At 43.3% G+C, this 17073-nt stretch overlaps 1 protein-coding gene and 1 long non-coding RNA gene across 4 annotated transcripts; both read left to right on the top strand.

The window, feature by feature from the left end:
• Positions 1 to 628: 628 nt before the first annotated feature.
• Positions 629 to 3408, top strand: LOC117045734. 2 transcript variants are annotated; one of them, XR_004426459.1, is made up of 3 exons: positions 629 to 715; positions 1856 to 2062; positions 3189 to 3408. It is a non-coding gene; the product is annotated as an uncharacterized LOC117045734 (long non-coding RNA). The 2 variants fall into 2 exon arrangements; XR_004426458.1 differs by having other exon boundaries at positions 629 to 720.
• Positions 3409 to 8203: 4795 nt separating this feature from the next.
• Positions 8204 to 14583, top strand: LOC117045732 (trefoil factor 3-like). Of its 2 annotated transcripts, none has more exons than XM_033147075.1 (3): positions 8204 to 8365; positions 10518 to 10664; positions 14387 to 14583. In XM_033147075.1, the coding sequence occupies exons 1-3, from the start codon at positions 8281 to 8283 to the stop codon at positions 14398 to 14400; spliced, it is 246 nt and encodes an 81-aa protein (XP_033002966.1). In that variant the 5' UTR covers positions 8204 to 8280; the 3' UTR covers positions 14401 to 14583. The 2 variants fall into 2 exon arrangements, with proteins under 2 accessions (XP_033002966.1, XP_033002965.1); XM_033147074.1 differs by lacking the exon at positions 14387 to 14583 and adding an exon at positions 11689 to 11763.
• Positions 14584 to 17073: the final 2490 nt, after the last annotated feature.

Genomic DNA, 17073 nt, shown 5'->3' with positions numbered 1-17073 from the left:
TCACCATGAGACACTTGTACATAGTGACAAATAAATATAATAAATACACATATTCTGTTCTAAAGGAACAGAAATTACTGAGCTCCTAAAAAATCTCTTACTTGTAATGACTACAGAAAAATTATAGGCTTTAAAAAATGCCGAGTCTGAAATATAAACCTTACCCCAACACCATCAAAACCTTCTCAAGTAGATATTAAAATATTGGTTTTGTGGAATTATTGCCTGTTAAAATGAGCACATATGAGGGGGTTGTCTAGGCCAATGAAACTGCTAAAGTTGTGTTCTTCCTTGCATGAGAAAGTTGCAGGTAAAAAAGAAAAGAAAGATTGCCAGATAAAAGAAGTTGCCAGTTAAAATGTCCTGAGTCTCATTTACCTGTTGCTCAAGATAGGAAAATGCAACACATGGAAACTGCAGCTTCTTGTGACCACAAAACGGTTAGATATTTTTTTTTCACATAAAACATATAAGAAATCAACTGAAATGTTGCTACAAAAGTCCGTTGATTTGCATTGTTTCCTGAACCCAACGTCCAGTTCTTGGTTTTTGGGATTAAAACGGTTATTTCATTGGCCCTATTATTGATAGCTGGTTCACCTCAAGGGGTTGCAACAGGAAGGAGGAGGTCTTCTTGAACCATATAAATTAGCCTTGCCCTTCTGAGTTTTGATAGACTGCTGTTCGTCATCGAGCTGTTCAGCAACTCATTAAGGTGGGGTAAGTCAAGTGGTTCTAGTGACTGGGAGGCAAAGGATTTGATTTGATTTTCATTTTAATTCAACTCTATCCACTTCACAATACACAAACTGAAATGAGGCGATTGTTCAAAATTCAGACTTCTGCGAATTTTGTGTTACCCTCTCCAACCAAAAGAAGATGTACGGAAAGTGCACATAAGGGGCTTAGAAAGGCAGATAATTGTGAGAATGCCAGAGCAAAATGCATTCTTAGGGAATATTGCCATTTAAAAAAATGTGAATGTGAGGCAAAATTCTGATGAATCTTCATGCAAACATGTAAGAAAATTCAAAGTTGATGGCAAAATACAGCAGACTTGAATCTGAGATTGTCAAAATGAGAAATTGAAAGATTCTGAAACTGGCAGGTGTGAGAGTGTGAATGCACATGGATGCAGTTGGAGTCTTTTGATTTCCATGAGCCAGTTGAATTGAGTTGTGGCCTGCAGAAAGAGCCTGGGACAGCCAGGTTCCCTCACGCTTTGTAAATATACCATGTTTACGGTGATATCTGTGCTGATAAGACACAGCTGCTTAAGCGTTTGTGCCTGTTGATGAATTTTTATCTTGTAGTTTATTCTTCCATTCAAATACATTTATCTTGTATTACTACTTGTTTCCTTCCCTTTATTTGAGTATCTGCTGCTGCTCAAGTTCATTCATATTTACCTCTTTCTCCTCTCTGATGCAGCAGGAAACAGAAAGATTCAGAGCTTGATTAGTTAGGTTTGCGTTGCTGGATCAAACCCAAAGTTTATCAAGTCCAGCATCATGGCACATGGCACACGGCACATTCCTAAGCTTTGAAACATGTTGGGGGGGGTTAGTGATACCCCAGGCGTACATGCACTCATTCCTTTCCCTACTCAGATGTAAATTTTCATTGGTTTGAATCTTGCCACTTGAGCAAGCCATTTTCAGTCCCAGCCCTTGCAATATGGGAGATAATAATACTGATTCACCTTAGAGGAATGATGTCATCATAACAGCACTTTGGATACCAGAAATGCTATACAAATATCAAACCAAACACTGCCCTTTTTGGCCTTTCTTTATGCAAAAAAGCAGATTGAACCTGTGTTCAGTTACACCTTTGGTATGGAATGCTTTAACAGGTCTGAAGATTCTGTGAAGATTTTGGATAAAAATGAACTTCAAATGGATCTGGCTGCTGGCCATTCTCCTGATCGTAGGATTAGCTAGTGTGGCAGATGCCAGGCGTGGCCGAGGTGGCCGAGGAGGTCGAGGTGGCCGAGGTGGCTTTCGCCGTGGCTTTCGCCGAGGTTGGCGCTGGGGCCGCCGGTGGGGCCGAGGCTGAGGAGGTAAGCAACAGGTTTAATTTGTTTATCAAGAAATTATTCTGCAGCTGTTCCTGGGGAATGGGTGTGTGTGCGCGCCATACATTTGGTAATACATCTGGTTAAAAAAATAAGTGGGAGGGAGGGAGGAGGAGGAAGGCAGGAAAGCACTGCCAGAGTCATGGGTGTTGCAGCTCGCTACAAGGAGAGGAGAGTGAGGTAACACAGCTGCACTCCTTGCTTTGCGTTTCTCTGCCTTATCTCTGCTACCTCAGAAAAAAATACAAAACCGTGTATATCACTGGAAGAATAGCATAAATATGAAACTAAACTGACAATATCATAATGCGAAGGGCATTTATAAATATTTCATCAGAGGCAAACCTATAATGTAAAGGACTGAGAGCTCGGAAATTTCCCAATCTCAGCCTCATCAACATTTATCTCACTTTGAGCAGCACTTAGTTGTGGGTTCTCTATAGATATTATCAAACACCTGCAATTTCTGAGAAAATAATCCTGACCTACCTTGGTCCACTTCAACACACACACACACACACACACACACAAACACTTTATAACCGCACTAAACATATGTTTGGTGGGTGCACATCAGAACCTTTCGTAAGGAAAGGTGTGAATCTCTACCCCACCCGTTATGTGTGCATATGTTCAAACCCTATTACTGTTGCTTCAGTCTAGAAAACAGCAGCAGGATTTATTTTGCAGATAAGAGGACTTAGATGTTTCTTTGAACAACAAAAGCACTGGGCACATGCTCTTCATCACAGCTCCCATTTTCCCCACTGAACTCCTGTGGAATGAGTGGAAGTTTTCTCCCACAGCATTGGATACAATCCAGAGAGGGCAAAGGTGATAGGGATAGCAAGGAGATAGCAAGGGAATGGAAGAGAAAGAATGAGCAGATGCAATGACACAGGAAATCAATAAAGTCATAACTAACTTCAGATTTCTTTGGGTCTACAACCCTTTGTTGACAACCCAAACAGAAAGCCACCCAGACAAGACCAAGGATAACCCCCAACTTATCCATAACCAATGAAACTCCTCCCAAGCCCTATTCAGATTCCAGACAATGGAAACAGGAATGTTCACCCGATAAAGAAGATTTCTCTTCTTTTCATTTCAGCAAATTAGAACGAAATGAAGTCACAGACCAGGAACGACTGACAACGGCATCCCTCCAAGACAAAAACAGAAAACAAAATGCTAGCATAGCAGTTCCTTTCTACATTTCCTGCTCTCTACCCTGATTTACTGATTCTTTACTTGCCAGGGAGGTCAGTCCATATCTGTCTGCATACAACAACTGCAATTCATCTCCTCCAAAGGCTATAAACCAGGCATAGGCAAACTTGGCCCTCCAGATGTTGTTGGCCCACAACTCCCATGATCCCTAACTAGCAGGACCAGTGGTCAGGGATGTTGGGAATTGTAGTCCCAAAACATCTGGAGGGCCGAGTTTGTCTATGCCTGCTATAAACGTAGCTAATTAGTCTCAGCTCCATCGTATTTTTTGCCTATCTTGGCTATTACTCTTGAGAATGTAGAAATGCATTTTATTTCCCCCTGTCTGCATTATCTTTATGAAACTTTCTTGCGCTTTGAGCATATTAAAGCATTGCAAAAAATGACGTGTTTCTCTTTTTAATGCTCTTGACACCCCTCCCCCACACCTTTAAGCTCTTATCTCACAGCCTTGCAAAGTGACAGAAGTCTATTTTCCAACCAGGCTGGATATCTAGCAATATATTTTACAACAAGAATACAGTCTATAGCTTGAGATTATTTTGGCCACACTCATAGAACCATAAACTAGGGATTCAGCTACATTAGTAAAGAAAAGGGATTTAAAATGTGTTATAACACTGTGGCACCAGATGGCGATGCAGAGTTCCGTCTTTCACCAATGTGAGATTTACAATACGTTTTTCTGAAATGTAGTTGGCCTATAATCCTTCTGGGTGCCTGTAGGATAAATGGCTTCAGGTGACGTAAAGCAGTCAGGCCATACTCCATGATGTGGAGAGGCAAAGGGGGGAGGGGGACCTGTGGTGGACCTATGGGAAATCTGGTCCATTCCAAGTTATGACCATCATTCAGACTCAGAGCATCATCCAATCCATTCACTGTGAAATCCAAAGAGATAATTGTATGGGACACAATTCCATCATCCTTTCTCAAGACGTGTCAGTGTGAGATTGAAATGCATTGCATCAGATGCAGATCCAGTCCTTTGTCCAGTATGGTACCTGCCCGCCTCTCCCTGTGACTAATGCAACTTTGGGGGGGGGGATGATTTAAGTGTGTGTAATAGCACCAAGAGATAGTGCTATTACTCTCCCCCAGAGTCCATGGGTCTGCATGGCTGCTTTTAAGGAAAGTAAAAGACACCCAGAATTCCAGTTATGGGTCTCGTGTACCACTAAGTGTTTACATATATAGTTATTTCAGTTTTGGGTTCTTTCGTGGGAGTTTATACTGCTGCTAATATTTACAGAGGACAACACCATCTACACAACATCCTGGGAGCTGTGGCGGCTAGTAGATTGGGAGGAAGGGATACTGCCACATCAATCTCATTCTGCCCCCAGCCAGCCTTCATCTGGGTGCCTTCCTACTTACAACCAGTCCAAGGGATGGTACAGCCTTGGGGAATGTACCTATAATGACTATGTTTTGTACATTCTTCCACCATTAGAAGAAGAATTTGGATTTGATATCTCACTTTATCACAACCCTAAGGAGTCTCAAAGCAGCTAACAATCTCCTTTTCCCTTCCTCCCCCTTAACAAACACTCTGTGAGGTGAGTGGGGCTGAGACACTTCAGAGAAGTGTGACTAGCCCAAGGTCACCCAGCAGCTGCATGTGGAGGAGCGGAGATGCGAACCCGGTTCCCCAGATTATGAGTCCACCGCTCTTAACCACTACACCACACCACACACATAATCCCAAGAGGCTTTTTAAAAAATAATAATCTACAAACCTCTGATCATGCTAATAACTCATTCCTGCTTCCCAGTTTTGGCAAGTATTAGTTAGTACTGTCCACCTGTGTGTGCTATCAGAGTTTAAAGGATATCTCATGCATATACTGTGTGTATTCCCCAGTGGGAGGAAATACACTTTAAGTGATCACACCATTGATCCTTCCCCATCCATAACAAACCTAAACTCAGTGCTTTTTTCTGGGGGAATGCAGGTATACGCATACCCCTAAACATTTTGTGAATCTAAGTTTGGCCTCATTGAGAGGCATTATTTCAATAGGAGTAGTAAAATGAGAGTACCCCTAAACATTTTTTTAAAGAAAAGAAGCACTGCCTAAACTAATTCATAGACAACTGATGCCGGGGTTCGGTGCTGGAGCTCCCCGTGCGTGAGCTTAAGCTGCCCACGCACGAGGTACCAGTTGCGGGGGGAAAGCGGCCAGCGTTCCGCGTGCTTCTGAGCACGGGCGCCGGCCAAGTCTCACAATCCGAAGGTAGCTGAGTAAGACGGAAAATGACTCCGAAGGTGCGTGAGTGAATGAATGCCTCAAAATAAAATAGATGCCTCGAAAAGTAACGGATGCCTCGAATCTGAATTGGAACTACTTGTAACCTCCTGCACTGTCATTTAGCAATAAAGAAAACCAAACCAAGGATGTTATTTAAGCATGAGATTTCTCTGGCAGAAATTAAAAAATCCTAAAACCTTTTCCCTTTTCCCCAAATTGACGACAGACACCGAATCTATCTTTAGTAGCTTTGGCAAAACCCGCATAGGCTCGTCTTCTGGCCCTAAGCTAAGTTTCCCTGAGCTCTCAGTCCCTGCGCGCCAATTCTTCCGCGATGCTAACTAAATAAAACTAAACCGAAATATCTTCCGCAAATCTAGCCCTAGGCTAAACCTAAAAGCCTAACTAAAACCTCACCGAAAGATCTTCCGCAAACTAAACCTAACTAAAAGAAACCCATCCAGCCCGTCCAGCCCGCTCCCAAAACCCTTAAACTAAACTTGACTGAACTAAGCTTCAACTGAACAAACGTAAAAGAACGAACGTGCCTAAGCGGGGAGCCTCAGCCTTTTATTTAGGAACAGGTATGACATCACAACAAATAATTCAACCAATAAAACCACTGTTGCTGCCCTCCAAAAAGGCGGGAAGCAGGATAAACGTTCATTGATAACTTTGAAACATTACCGGGACTACAAGTTAAAGGCGGAATAATCCTAATGGCAAAATGACTCTTCATTCTTACTTTCACTTTCACTTTTAAGTGTAAGGATACGAAAAGTAGTTCTTAATAACCATTAAAATAAACAAATAACCGTGGATCTTTAACGGATCTACGAAGTGTATTCCGACAAACTGATATGTATTTTACAGTAGAAGCAGCGAAACCAGAAATGCATGCCAGTATACTTTGGCTTTCTCACTTTCTACTGCATGTGCAAATTGAAAGCTTCATACTCCAAAAGCCATTTTCTTAGAATCACCATAAGTTCTGTCTTGCCATGGGCAGCCATCTAATTGAAGGGCTGTGAGAGGAGAGTCCTTTATTTGAAGAAGTGGCCTTTTCAAAGTACAATTTAAAGATGAAGAAGCACAAGAATGGAGAGAAGGCAGGGACCTCGAAGATGCCAAGCAATACATTTTCTCATTTTGGGTCATTGTTGTAAGTAGCCATTTTACCTGCTCTCAGGGCAGGATTGGTCAACCCGGTAGTCTACTTTTGACATTGTTGGAGAGTTTCAAATACTTAATCTCAAATTAGGGAGGATCACAGATGAAGCAATACTGGTCTTGCTTATCTGTGGGGAGACTTATCAGTTGATTAGCACATTTGTGCCGTGCTGGGTGACTTTGGTGCTATTAATCACAGTAACCCTTCCCCATCAGTTACACCTTTGGTCAATGCATTACTCAGCTTTCAAATTTTATTTTCATGTACAGTTATAAAAATGAGAGAGAGAGAGATTTTATTTTTTTATTTTTTTTACATAGGCATGACTCTAACAGCTAAGACTGTAATAATGGAGCTAATATTGGCAAATTAAGGTAACATAGGTTCTCACCAAGCAGGAAACTGTTTTTGTGAAAATATACATTTGCCCTACATCAGTACTGGAACAGAGAGTAATCTTAGCAACAGCTGTTTCTTGCTGACTTGGGTAACAAAGTTAGGGCTGCCATACATCTGGCAACCCTAAACAAAGTAAACCATAAAATCATCCTTCTATGTCCACTAGTTGTTGTTGTTCAGTCGTTCAGTCGTGTCCGACTCTTCGTGACCCCATGGACCAGAGCATGCCAGGCACGCCTATCCTTCACTGTCTCTTGCAGTTTGGCCAAACTCATGTTAGTAGCTTTGAGAACACTGTCCAACCATCTCATCTTCTCTTGTCCCCTTCTCCTTGTGCCCTCCATCTTTCCTAACATCAGGGTCTTTTCTAGGGAGTCTTCTCTTCTCATGAGGTGGCAAAAGTACTGGAGCCTCAACTTCAGGATCTGTCCTTCTAGTGAGCACTCAGGGCTGATTTCTTTGAGAATGGATAGGTTTGATCTTCTTGCAGTCCATGGGACTCTCAAGAGTCCACTAGTGCACATATTCAATTAGAAACAACATTTTGCTTTTTGTATAAATGCAAATGATGGAAGTGGGATTGTCTTCTTCTGTCTTCTTCTGAATCTTTTTCCAGATGCCTGTATGAGAAAGAAGTTTCCCAAAAACTCAACATTTTTTTTCAAATGCATAAGGAGTGTGGTACCTTGGAGTCCTCAACAGACTATTTCACATTCACATACATCTGTGAACTGACGCAATTTGGCACGTCCTATTTCTTTCCCAGTCAAGTGATGGGTACTGTAGTTGCCTGAAGTGCTGCACTAACATGATGTGGATCGATTTAAGGGTGGCTGGGGGTGATTCATGAGGAAAGAATCTGAGGCCGATCTTTGCCACAGATCCCTCCCACTAAGTTTACCGATCGAATCATCATTTCTGCTGCTTGATAATGTATCTGGAACATATATACAAATCTTTAATCAAAATCAAAACACAGGTGGAGTCATGATGACAGACATTTGCCTCCCAAGATAAAAATTATCTGAAAATGTTGAACAAACAGGCTACTATAAAAATTGTTTTCTGCAAATCTTTTGCCTAGACCTTAACATTGTTGTTTGTTTTCTGGAGGAGACCTGAAGGTTCAGGACAGAGGACTGTGAGCTGCCATGGTGCACAAGAGCTTCTTGTTATTCGCTATTGTCCTGATTCTAGGACTCAGCAGCCTGACTAATGGATTTACTCTCCAAAGACGTGAGTGGAACCGTTTCATTTTTTTTCTTGGGGAATACTAAACCAGCTCCTTGAAACATTAAATAAGAGCTACCCACTTCACACTTTATGCCAGTGGCCTTCTTGCCATTGGTACAGTAGTGTCACTCCAATGTTTGCTGTGAAAGAAAGATGCAAGTCTATTTGAAGGCACAAGACTCCAAAGCCTCTAGGCTCAGAGGCTCTATGACTCAGGACACCAGATGCTGGAGAACACAAGTTAGAGAAGGCTGTGGCTCTCATGTCCTGCTTGTGGGCTTCCCTTAAGAATCTGGTTGCTTGCTGTAGAAAATGGGATGCTGGACTTGATGGATCCTTGGTGTGATCCAACAGGGCTCTTCTTAGGTTCAAATATGCAGGGGACATCTGGCAGTGAGCCACAGCCAGTTGAGGGTCACCTGATGCATACTCCTAAGTGTCTTGGGATGAAGTTGGATATTGTATGGCCCATTTTGGTATTTTGCACATGCTTGCCTGGGACAGAAATCCTTGAATAGTAATGAGTAGTTGTTTAGCAGAAGGGGACAGTTGAGAAAAGTTCGGCCCCCTCTGCTGCTTTCATTCCAAAACTATGGATAGAGCCCAGTTAGACTGTCTAACCGAGGCTAAGGCCATAGTCCAGGATGGTAGATGAGACAGAGGAATTGCAAATACAGCAGCTGCTTGCATATGCAGAGGACTTTCTCAGCAAAGGTGCATGCATGGAAGCCTGCAGCTGTGGTAGAAATGGCTGTGCTTTGGGATAGGGAAGATATTCCGTTCAGTTCACATTTAAAGGCAAACCTGCATAATTCACGCTTTTCAAAATGATATGAAGAGCCATCCTTCGAAAGCCATCATTTTCCGAATTGTGCAATGCAGTTCTCCAACCAAATAATGTGTACAAAAATGTATATATAGTGGGATTAAGTGTGCAAAAATAATTGCACATATTACTGAAAATAAAAGACAAAGTTCTTTACATTAGAGGAAACCGCTTTGCAAAATTGTGAATATTAGGCAAGATTACATACAAACATGTATATTAGGAGAAATTCACACTGAAATACTGTTGAGGGCTTTTTTAAAAAAAGAAATTGCAAACTGATGTGGAAATATGGAGAACTGAATTTTATGATTAGGAAAGTGAAAAACTGAAAGGAACTGAACTTGGCAGATCAACCATCCCTAGTGGTGTAAAGTGGATTACTGGAATTTATAGGCTTGCTGCAATAGGGAATTTGGTCAAGATCAGATTTGGTCAAGGAGAGAAAGCATGTACAGGGTAGCTGCCTTGGTTGTTGCTCACATTCATTACACACACACACACACACACACACACACACACACACACACACCTCTTCCGCTGCTCTGTTAACCATAATGGGATGTAATCTTTTCCTTTGGCCTGATGTTGTCTGAGATGTGCTGGTGAGATCATAGAATCATAGAGTTGGAAGAGACCACAAGGGCCATCCAGTCCAACCCCCTGCCAAGCAGGAAACACCATCAAAGCATTCCTGACAGATGGCTGTCAAGCCTCTGCTTAAAGACCTCCAAAGCAGGAGACTTCACCACACTCCTTCGCAGCAAATCCCACTGTCGAACAGCTCTTACTGTCAGGAAATTCTTCCTAATGTTTAGGTGGAATCTTCTTTCTTGTAGTTTGAATCCAAGATGTGCCACTGTGTTTGTTTTTATAAGGTTTTTTTCTCATCTAGAAAGAAATAGGCTTGTTCATGAATCAAGTCATACAACAGAAATAGATTCTCTGTGTTGATTAACAGTGCTTGGCGTAGCATAGTAGTGTGCCTGGCAAACTGAAAGCAGAAATAAACATCCAAAACAAATTATGCCATAAAATAGGGGTAGCCCTTCTGGGGTTAGACTACAACTTCAGTCATCACTATGATGAGTTTATGGGAGCTACAATCCAATAATATCTGGGCGACACCACATTGGCTACCCCTGCCATAGAACCTTTTCCTGAGGATGGCTGTTTCTAGAGAGTAATTATCAGTTGTTATGAGACAACATCAGAATCAGAGGAAATCAATGAATTCAGAATTTTCGAAATCAGACTGCAGCATGATGGGCCTACCCTTCGTAAAGGAAGTGCCACATGACAGATTCAATTGAACTTTGTCTCTAACAGCCACACAACAATGTGCAGTGCAGCCCAAAGCAAGAGTGAACTGTGGCTACCCATACATCAGTGCTCAGACATGCCACAGCAGAGGATGCTGTTTTGATTCAAGTATTCCTGGAGTCATCTGGTGCTTCTTTCCTGGAAGTGATTCAGGTATGTATATAGTTATTTAGACTACCTTCCAGGGCAAGTCGGTTTTGATAGACATAAAAATATATAGCAAAACAACAACAACAGCGCAAGCAACAAATACTCCCCCCCCCAGACACAACCTCCCATTAATACAACAGTATAATACAAACAAGAACAGCAATGGTAGTAAAATAACAATACAAGATCTACTTGCTCAAGTTTCTCAATGGCACCAATTACACTAGTTTCAATCTCTTATCCCATGTACAGATTAGTTCAACAGGAGAAAAACTTGTACAGCAGCGATGGTCAATGTGGCAGCCTCTAGATATTGTTGGAAACTCCCACAACCCCGATATTTGGCCATGCTGAATGGGACTTTTGGGAGTTGAGACATATCGAGGGCACCACATTGGACACCATACTCTGTGTCAAATCCCCCAACTGTCCTAATTTAATAGGGATATCCCATGGGGGGGTGCTCTTGTGTGAGTCACCTGACTCCCATAAAATTGCGGTCCAAAAGACTGTGCTTTGGGGTGCCGTGCTCGTCAACAGGTCATGTGACTTGCATGGGAGCACAGCCTCGAAAGACGTACATCCTGGTTTTCCTCTGGGACGTGTTGGAGGGTATGTCCTGTCTTGAGATATTTCTAAAGTTCAGGAATGCATATGCACATTGCAAATACAGTTGAGGATGAGGCAAGGCCCTCCACATACATCTCCCTCTATATTTTATTAGAGTCTTACTTTTCATCATAGTTCTAGTGACTTATTAGCAATGCCTTTTTTGTGATGGCACCCCTCTCTTTTTTACTTTTTACTTTTTTGCTGCCCATGGCAGCTACTACTTCAGTAGAAGACATTTAAGCCAAAATAATACAAAAGAAAATACAAAAAGAAGGCAACGCTCTAAAAATGATACAGAGTGACCAGCAAGCCCTTCCATTTGTGCCTACATGATGAAGCGAGATCAGGCAGTAAGGCCTCATGCTTTTCCAAGCCGGTTCATGTGTTACATTAGGTCACTTCTTTTCACTTGTAGGACTCATCCATTCAGGCCCGAAACCTGACGTGAGTCAGTAGCTCACAGATTTCAGCTGCGCAGCAACTTCCGTGATCTTTGAGGTACAAGCAGTGAACTAGTTTAGTTATCCATCCCATGGGCTCATAGAAGGATTTCTGCACTTTTGTTAAAAGCTGATTTTCTGTTTTTTATGTAGTAGTAGTAGTAGTAGTAGTAATTAATGATAATAATAATAATTTATTATTTATTATTTCTGGGTTTCCTCAGCCACTCTGGGTGGCTCCCAACAGAATATTAAAAACACGATAAAACATCAAGCATTAAAAACTTCCCTAAACAGGACTGCCTTCAGATGTCTTCTAAAAGTCAGATAGTTGTTTATTTCCTTGACATCTGATGGGAGGGCATTCCACAGGGAAGGCACCACTACCGAGAAGGCCCTCTGCCTGGTTCCCTGTAACCTCACTTCTCGCAGTGAGGGAACCGTCAGAAGGCCCTCAGAGCTGGACCTCAGTGTCCGGGCAGAACGATGGGGGTGGAAGCACTACTTCAGGTATACTGGGTATACATAGTATTCTTTTGATATTTTTATACTGATCACTTTGTTTTCATAATAATAATATTAATAATATTTATTATTTGTACCCTGCCCATCTGGCTGGATTTCCCCAGCCACTCTGGGCGGCTTCCAACAGAAACCAAATACAAAAATATCAAACATTAAAAACTTCCCTAAAAAGGGCTGCCTTCAGGTTTTTTCTGAATGTCAGGTAGTTGTTTATTTCCCTGACCTGTGATGGGAGGGCGTTCCACAGGGCGGGCGCCACTACCGAGAAGGCCCTCTGCCTGGTTCCCTGTAGTTTTGCTTCTCGCAGTGAGGGAACCGACAGAAGGCCCTCGGTGCTGGATCTCAGTGTCCGGGCTGAATGATGGGGGTGGAGACGCTCCTTCAGGTATACAGGACCGAGGCCGTTTAGGGCTTTAAAGGTCAGCACCAACACTTTGAATTGTGCTCGGAAACGTACTGGGAGCCAATGCAGATCTCTCAGGACCGGTGTTATGTGGTCTCGGCGGCCACTCCCAGTCACCAGTCTAGCTGCCGCATTTTGGATTAATTGCAGTTTCCGGGTCACCTTCAAAGGCAGCCCCACATAGAGCGCATTGCAGTAGTCCAAGCGGGAGATAACCAGAGCATGCACCACTTTGGTGAGACAGTCCGCGGGCAGGTAGGGTCTCAGCCTGCGTACCAGGTGGAGCTGGTAGACAGCTGCCCTGGATACAGAATTAACCTGCGCTTCCATGGACAGCTGTGAGTCCAAAATGACTCCCAGGCTGCGCACCTGGTCCTTCAGGGGCACAGTTACCCCATTCAGGACCAGGGAATCCTCCACACCTGCCCTCCTCCTGTCCCCCAAAAACAGTACTTCTGTCTTGTCAGGATTCAACCTCAATCTGTTAGCCGCCATCCATCCTCCAACCGCCTCCAGGCACTCACACAGGACCTTCACGGCCTTCACTGGTTCTGATTTGAAAGAGAGGTAGAGCTGGGTATCATCCGCATACTGATGAACACCCAGCCCAAACCCCCTGATGATCTCTCCCAGCGGCTTCATATAGATATTAAAAAGCATGGGGGAGAGGACAGAACCCTGAGGCACCCCACAAGTGAGAGCCCAGGGGTCTGAACACTCATCCCCCACCACCACTTTCTGAACACAGCCCAGGAGGAAGGAGCGGAACCACTGTATAACAGTGCCTCCAGCTCCCAACCCCTCTAGCCGGTCCAGAAGGATGTTATGGTCGATGGTGTCAAAGGCCGCTGAGAGATCCAGCAGAATTAGGAAACAGCTCTCACCTTTGTCCCTAGCCCGCCGGAGATCATCGACCAGCGCGACCAAGGCGGTTTCAGTCCCATGGTGAGGCCTGAATCCCGATTGGAAGGGATCCAAATGGTCCGCTTCTTCCAGGCGTGCCTGGAGTTGTTCAGCAACCACCCGCTCAATCACCTTGCCCAAGAATGGTAGATTTGAGACTGGGCGATAGTTGGCCATATTGGCCGGGTCTAAAGATGTTTTTTTAAGAAGCGGTTTAATGACCGCCTCTTTCAGCGGGGCTGAAGCCATTTTATTGTTTTTGAGCTGTACTTTTTGTGTACAGCTTAGAGATTTTAAATTATTAAGCTGCTCACAAAGGGTTTTCAATAAACAAATCAAAGGAAGCATTTAACAATGTTGAATTTCAGGAATGTATGCAGTTTTCTGAAGCCACTGTCAAGCACACAGAAAGTGGAACAGTAGGTTACAGCAGGAGTAGCCATTGTGGTGCCCTCTAGATTTTGCCACTGATAACTCCCATTAGCCCTAGCCAACATGACCAATGGACAGGGTGATGAGCGTTGTCATCCAAGAATGGCAACACTTTGGTTATCCTCAGGCTGGAGTGGGGAGGGGTCTTTGTTTCCAAGCTGTTGTAAACACCATGTAAGGTTACAAATTTAGAATTAGCTGTGAACTGTGTTATGAAATGAAGTAGTTATTTCATATGGGCCTCTAACTCACGATGGGGCTTAATGGATCAGGTAAACATGTTTAGGAGTGGTCTGTTGACGTTGCCAAATAATGAAATGAATTGATTTCCAAATGACGGCCCTATTGCGTACATATTTCCCACTGAGCCCACTTAATATCATTTTTAAAAATTCCTATTTTGTTTTCAGAATGCTTCTCTTAAAATCAAAATAAGCCACAAATCTGCCTTTCTGCTCTGATGATTTTCTGGAAGAAAAATAAAGAGAAACTACATGCACCTGCATGTGCTCTCCTGTGGATGAAACAGAACTCTGCTGCCAATGATGCATGTTTTTCAACACTCTACTGCACCCTAAAATAATAATAAAAGGAGCATACAGAAATATTATGGTTGTTTCTCCAATCTATGCCCACTAGCAGTTGGTGTGGTGTGTGTTTGGGGAAGGGAGGGAAAGGGACACTCATGGCCTTTTAACAGACTTATAAGGACTGAGTGGTGCATCCTCATTTCATCCTTCTGTGACTCTCCCTCCTCTTTCCCTCTCCTCCTCTTTCTTCATCCTGTTCCAGTAGGCTATTGTGGATTGTACAGATTGCTCTTGCCTGCAGTCTAGACTGACTGATTGCAGTCAGCTTCCTCCACTACTTAATTTCCCCTCCCCTCCATTTCCCCCCTCCTTGACAGAGACTTAAACCAGATGTGGAGGACCTCAGGCCTGGCAGCCTCTCTCTCTGGGCTTTTGGGAATCTCCCCAGGCCATAGGCACCAGGTGCCTGGGTCCCTGGGTGCTCCAGCCCCCACAACATTTCCCATGAAGGGGTACGGCACTCACAAATTTTTGCACATGCCATGGGGTGTGCTGACGTGAGGCACGTACATCAGCGGGCATGCCAATGTTGGATGGGCGTGCCGATGGCATGCATGGCCCTGGGCACCCGTGGTCCTGGGGCCAAGCCTGTGGGTCTGCCTCAGGCCACCCTGCCTTACCAACCTATACTTCCTGCTGATCTAGTCCCACCTGTTCCCACAATGGCCAAGCCATTGTCTATGAGAAACCGACAAACTGGACATGAGCACGACAGCAATTACCTCTGTGCTTTGTGGCATCTGGTATTCAGAAGCACCTTGTCCCCATTACTGGAAAATAATAATGATAGTAGTAGTAGTAGTAGTAGTAGTAGTAGTAGTAATATATTTATACCCTGCCCATCTGACTGGGTTTCTCCAGCCACTCTGGGCAGCTCCCGACAGAATTAAAAGCACAATAAAACATCAAACATTAAAAACCTCCCTAAACAGGGCTGCCTTCAGATGTCTTCTAAAAGTCAGATAGTTGTTTATTTCCTTGACATCTGATGGGAGGGCGTTCCACAATGGAGGCACCACCACCAAGAAGGCCCTCTGCATGGTTCCCTGGTTCACTTCTAGCAGGGAGGGAACCTCCAGAAGGCCCTTGGCACTGGACCTCAGTGACCGGGCTGAATGATGCGGGTGGAGACACTCCTTCAGATATAATACACAGTCATCCTTGCTGCTAGCCATTCATAGCCTTGAATTTTTCCATTTTTGACTCCCCACCCATTTTCACCCTCCTTCTCTTCACCCTTTCCTACCCCCACATTAAAGTAGCTTGAGAGTTGTATGTGATCCTTGGAGCACAGATTCCCAAACAATTTTACATAAAGTGCAGACCCATTTGAGTTGTCGGAAGTATATGGAAGAAATTAATATTAAGTGCTGTAAAGCATAGTTTAGCAGATGTGTATACACAAGTATAAACCATGATGTTCTAATGTTTTTTTACAGAATTGTATTCAGTAAAAATATTTTGAGCAAGGACCATTTCTGGTCTCACTCTGCAATGAGGAAATCTCACAGCACCCTCTGGTGTACAGTCTTTGACTACATGCTAAGAAGTAGAAGAAAAACCAGCATAAAGAGGAGAAATGTAACAAGAACCCTTTAGTCCATCTAGCCTAGCATCCAGTTGTCACCGTAGCCAAAGAGAAACCTGTGACAATCCTCTTTTCAAGCCATCCAAGTTGGTGGCCATCACTTGAAAGAATGAATCCCATAGTTTAACTGTTTGGTGAAGTACTTTCTTTTTGACGTCCCTGAATCTTCCATTGTTCAGCTTCATTGGATCTCCTTGAGTTCTAATATTAGCATCTCCCTCGCCATTCTCTCCACACCATGCATAATGAGATATACCACTGTCAAAGTGTTTCTTATTCTCCATCTACCTTCTAGACAGGGAAAATGGGAAAGGGTATTTTGGTTACTGGGTCCCACTTATGTAAGTGCAATTGCACGGTAAGCCTCATAGATTAGAGTAAGGTTTCTGTGAATTAGCAGAGAGAGCCAATTTGTTTTAATGCGACTAAAAAGGGACTTTAAAAAGGCAGACTTGGGAGTGTGTAGACAGAAAAATGAGAAAGGCAGATATACCGGTATGTGGTCTAAAAACAAAAAAGTGTGTCCTGTGTTAAGGGATGCAAGAAGGCAGCCAATTTCTGTTCCAACTGTCTTTGTAGACTGAAAAACAACAATAATGAGGAATTCTGATCAGTATTCATTGGACTGATGAAGAAGTGTGCATGCACACGAAAGCTCATACCAAGAACAAACTCAGTTGGTCTCTAAGGTGCTACTGGAAAGAATTTTCTATTTTGTTTCGACATTGGACTGATTGCAATTCTGGGCAAGGAATGTATAAGCAAACACTGGCAGTTTCTGCTTCTGTTCCCCTTTTTGTTGGAATTCTGCAACATCCCCTACTGTTTGGGGTTAAAGACTGATCCCTGAAATGAAAAGCTGAAGGGTGGTTGAATCTGGCCATTAAAGAGCGACCAAGCTGATAATCTGAAAATAGCA

This window comes from Lacerta agilis, chromosome 4 (assembly GCF_009819535.1).
Source record: "Lacerta agilis isolate rLacAgi1 chromosome 4, rLacAgi1.pri, whole genome shotgun sequence".
Classification (NCBI taxonomy): domain Eukaryota; kingdom Metazoa; phylum Chordata; class Lepidosauria; order Squamata; family Lacertidae; genus Lacerta; species Lacerta agilis.
Note: the sequence above shows the minus strand (reverse complement) of the source record. Positions and strands in the feature narration are given on the sequence as shown.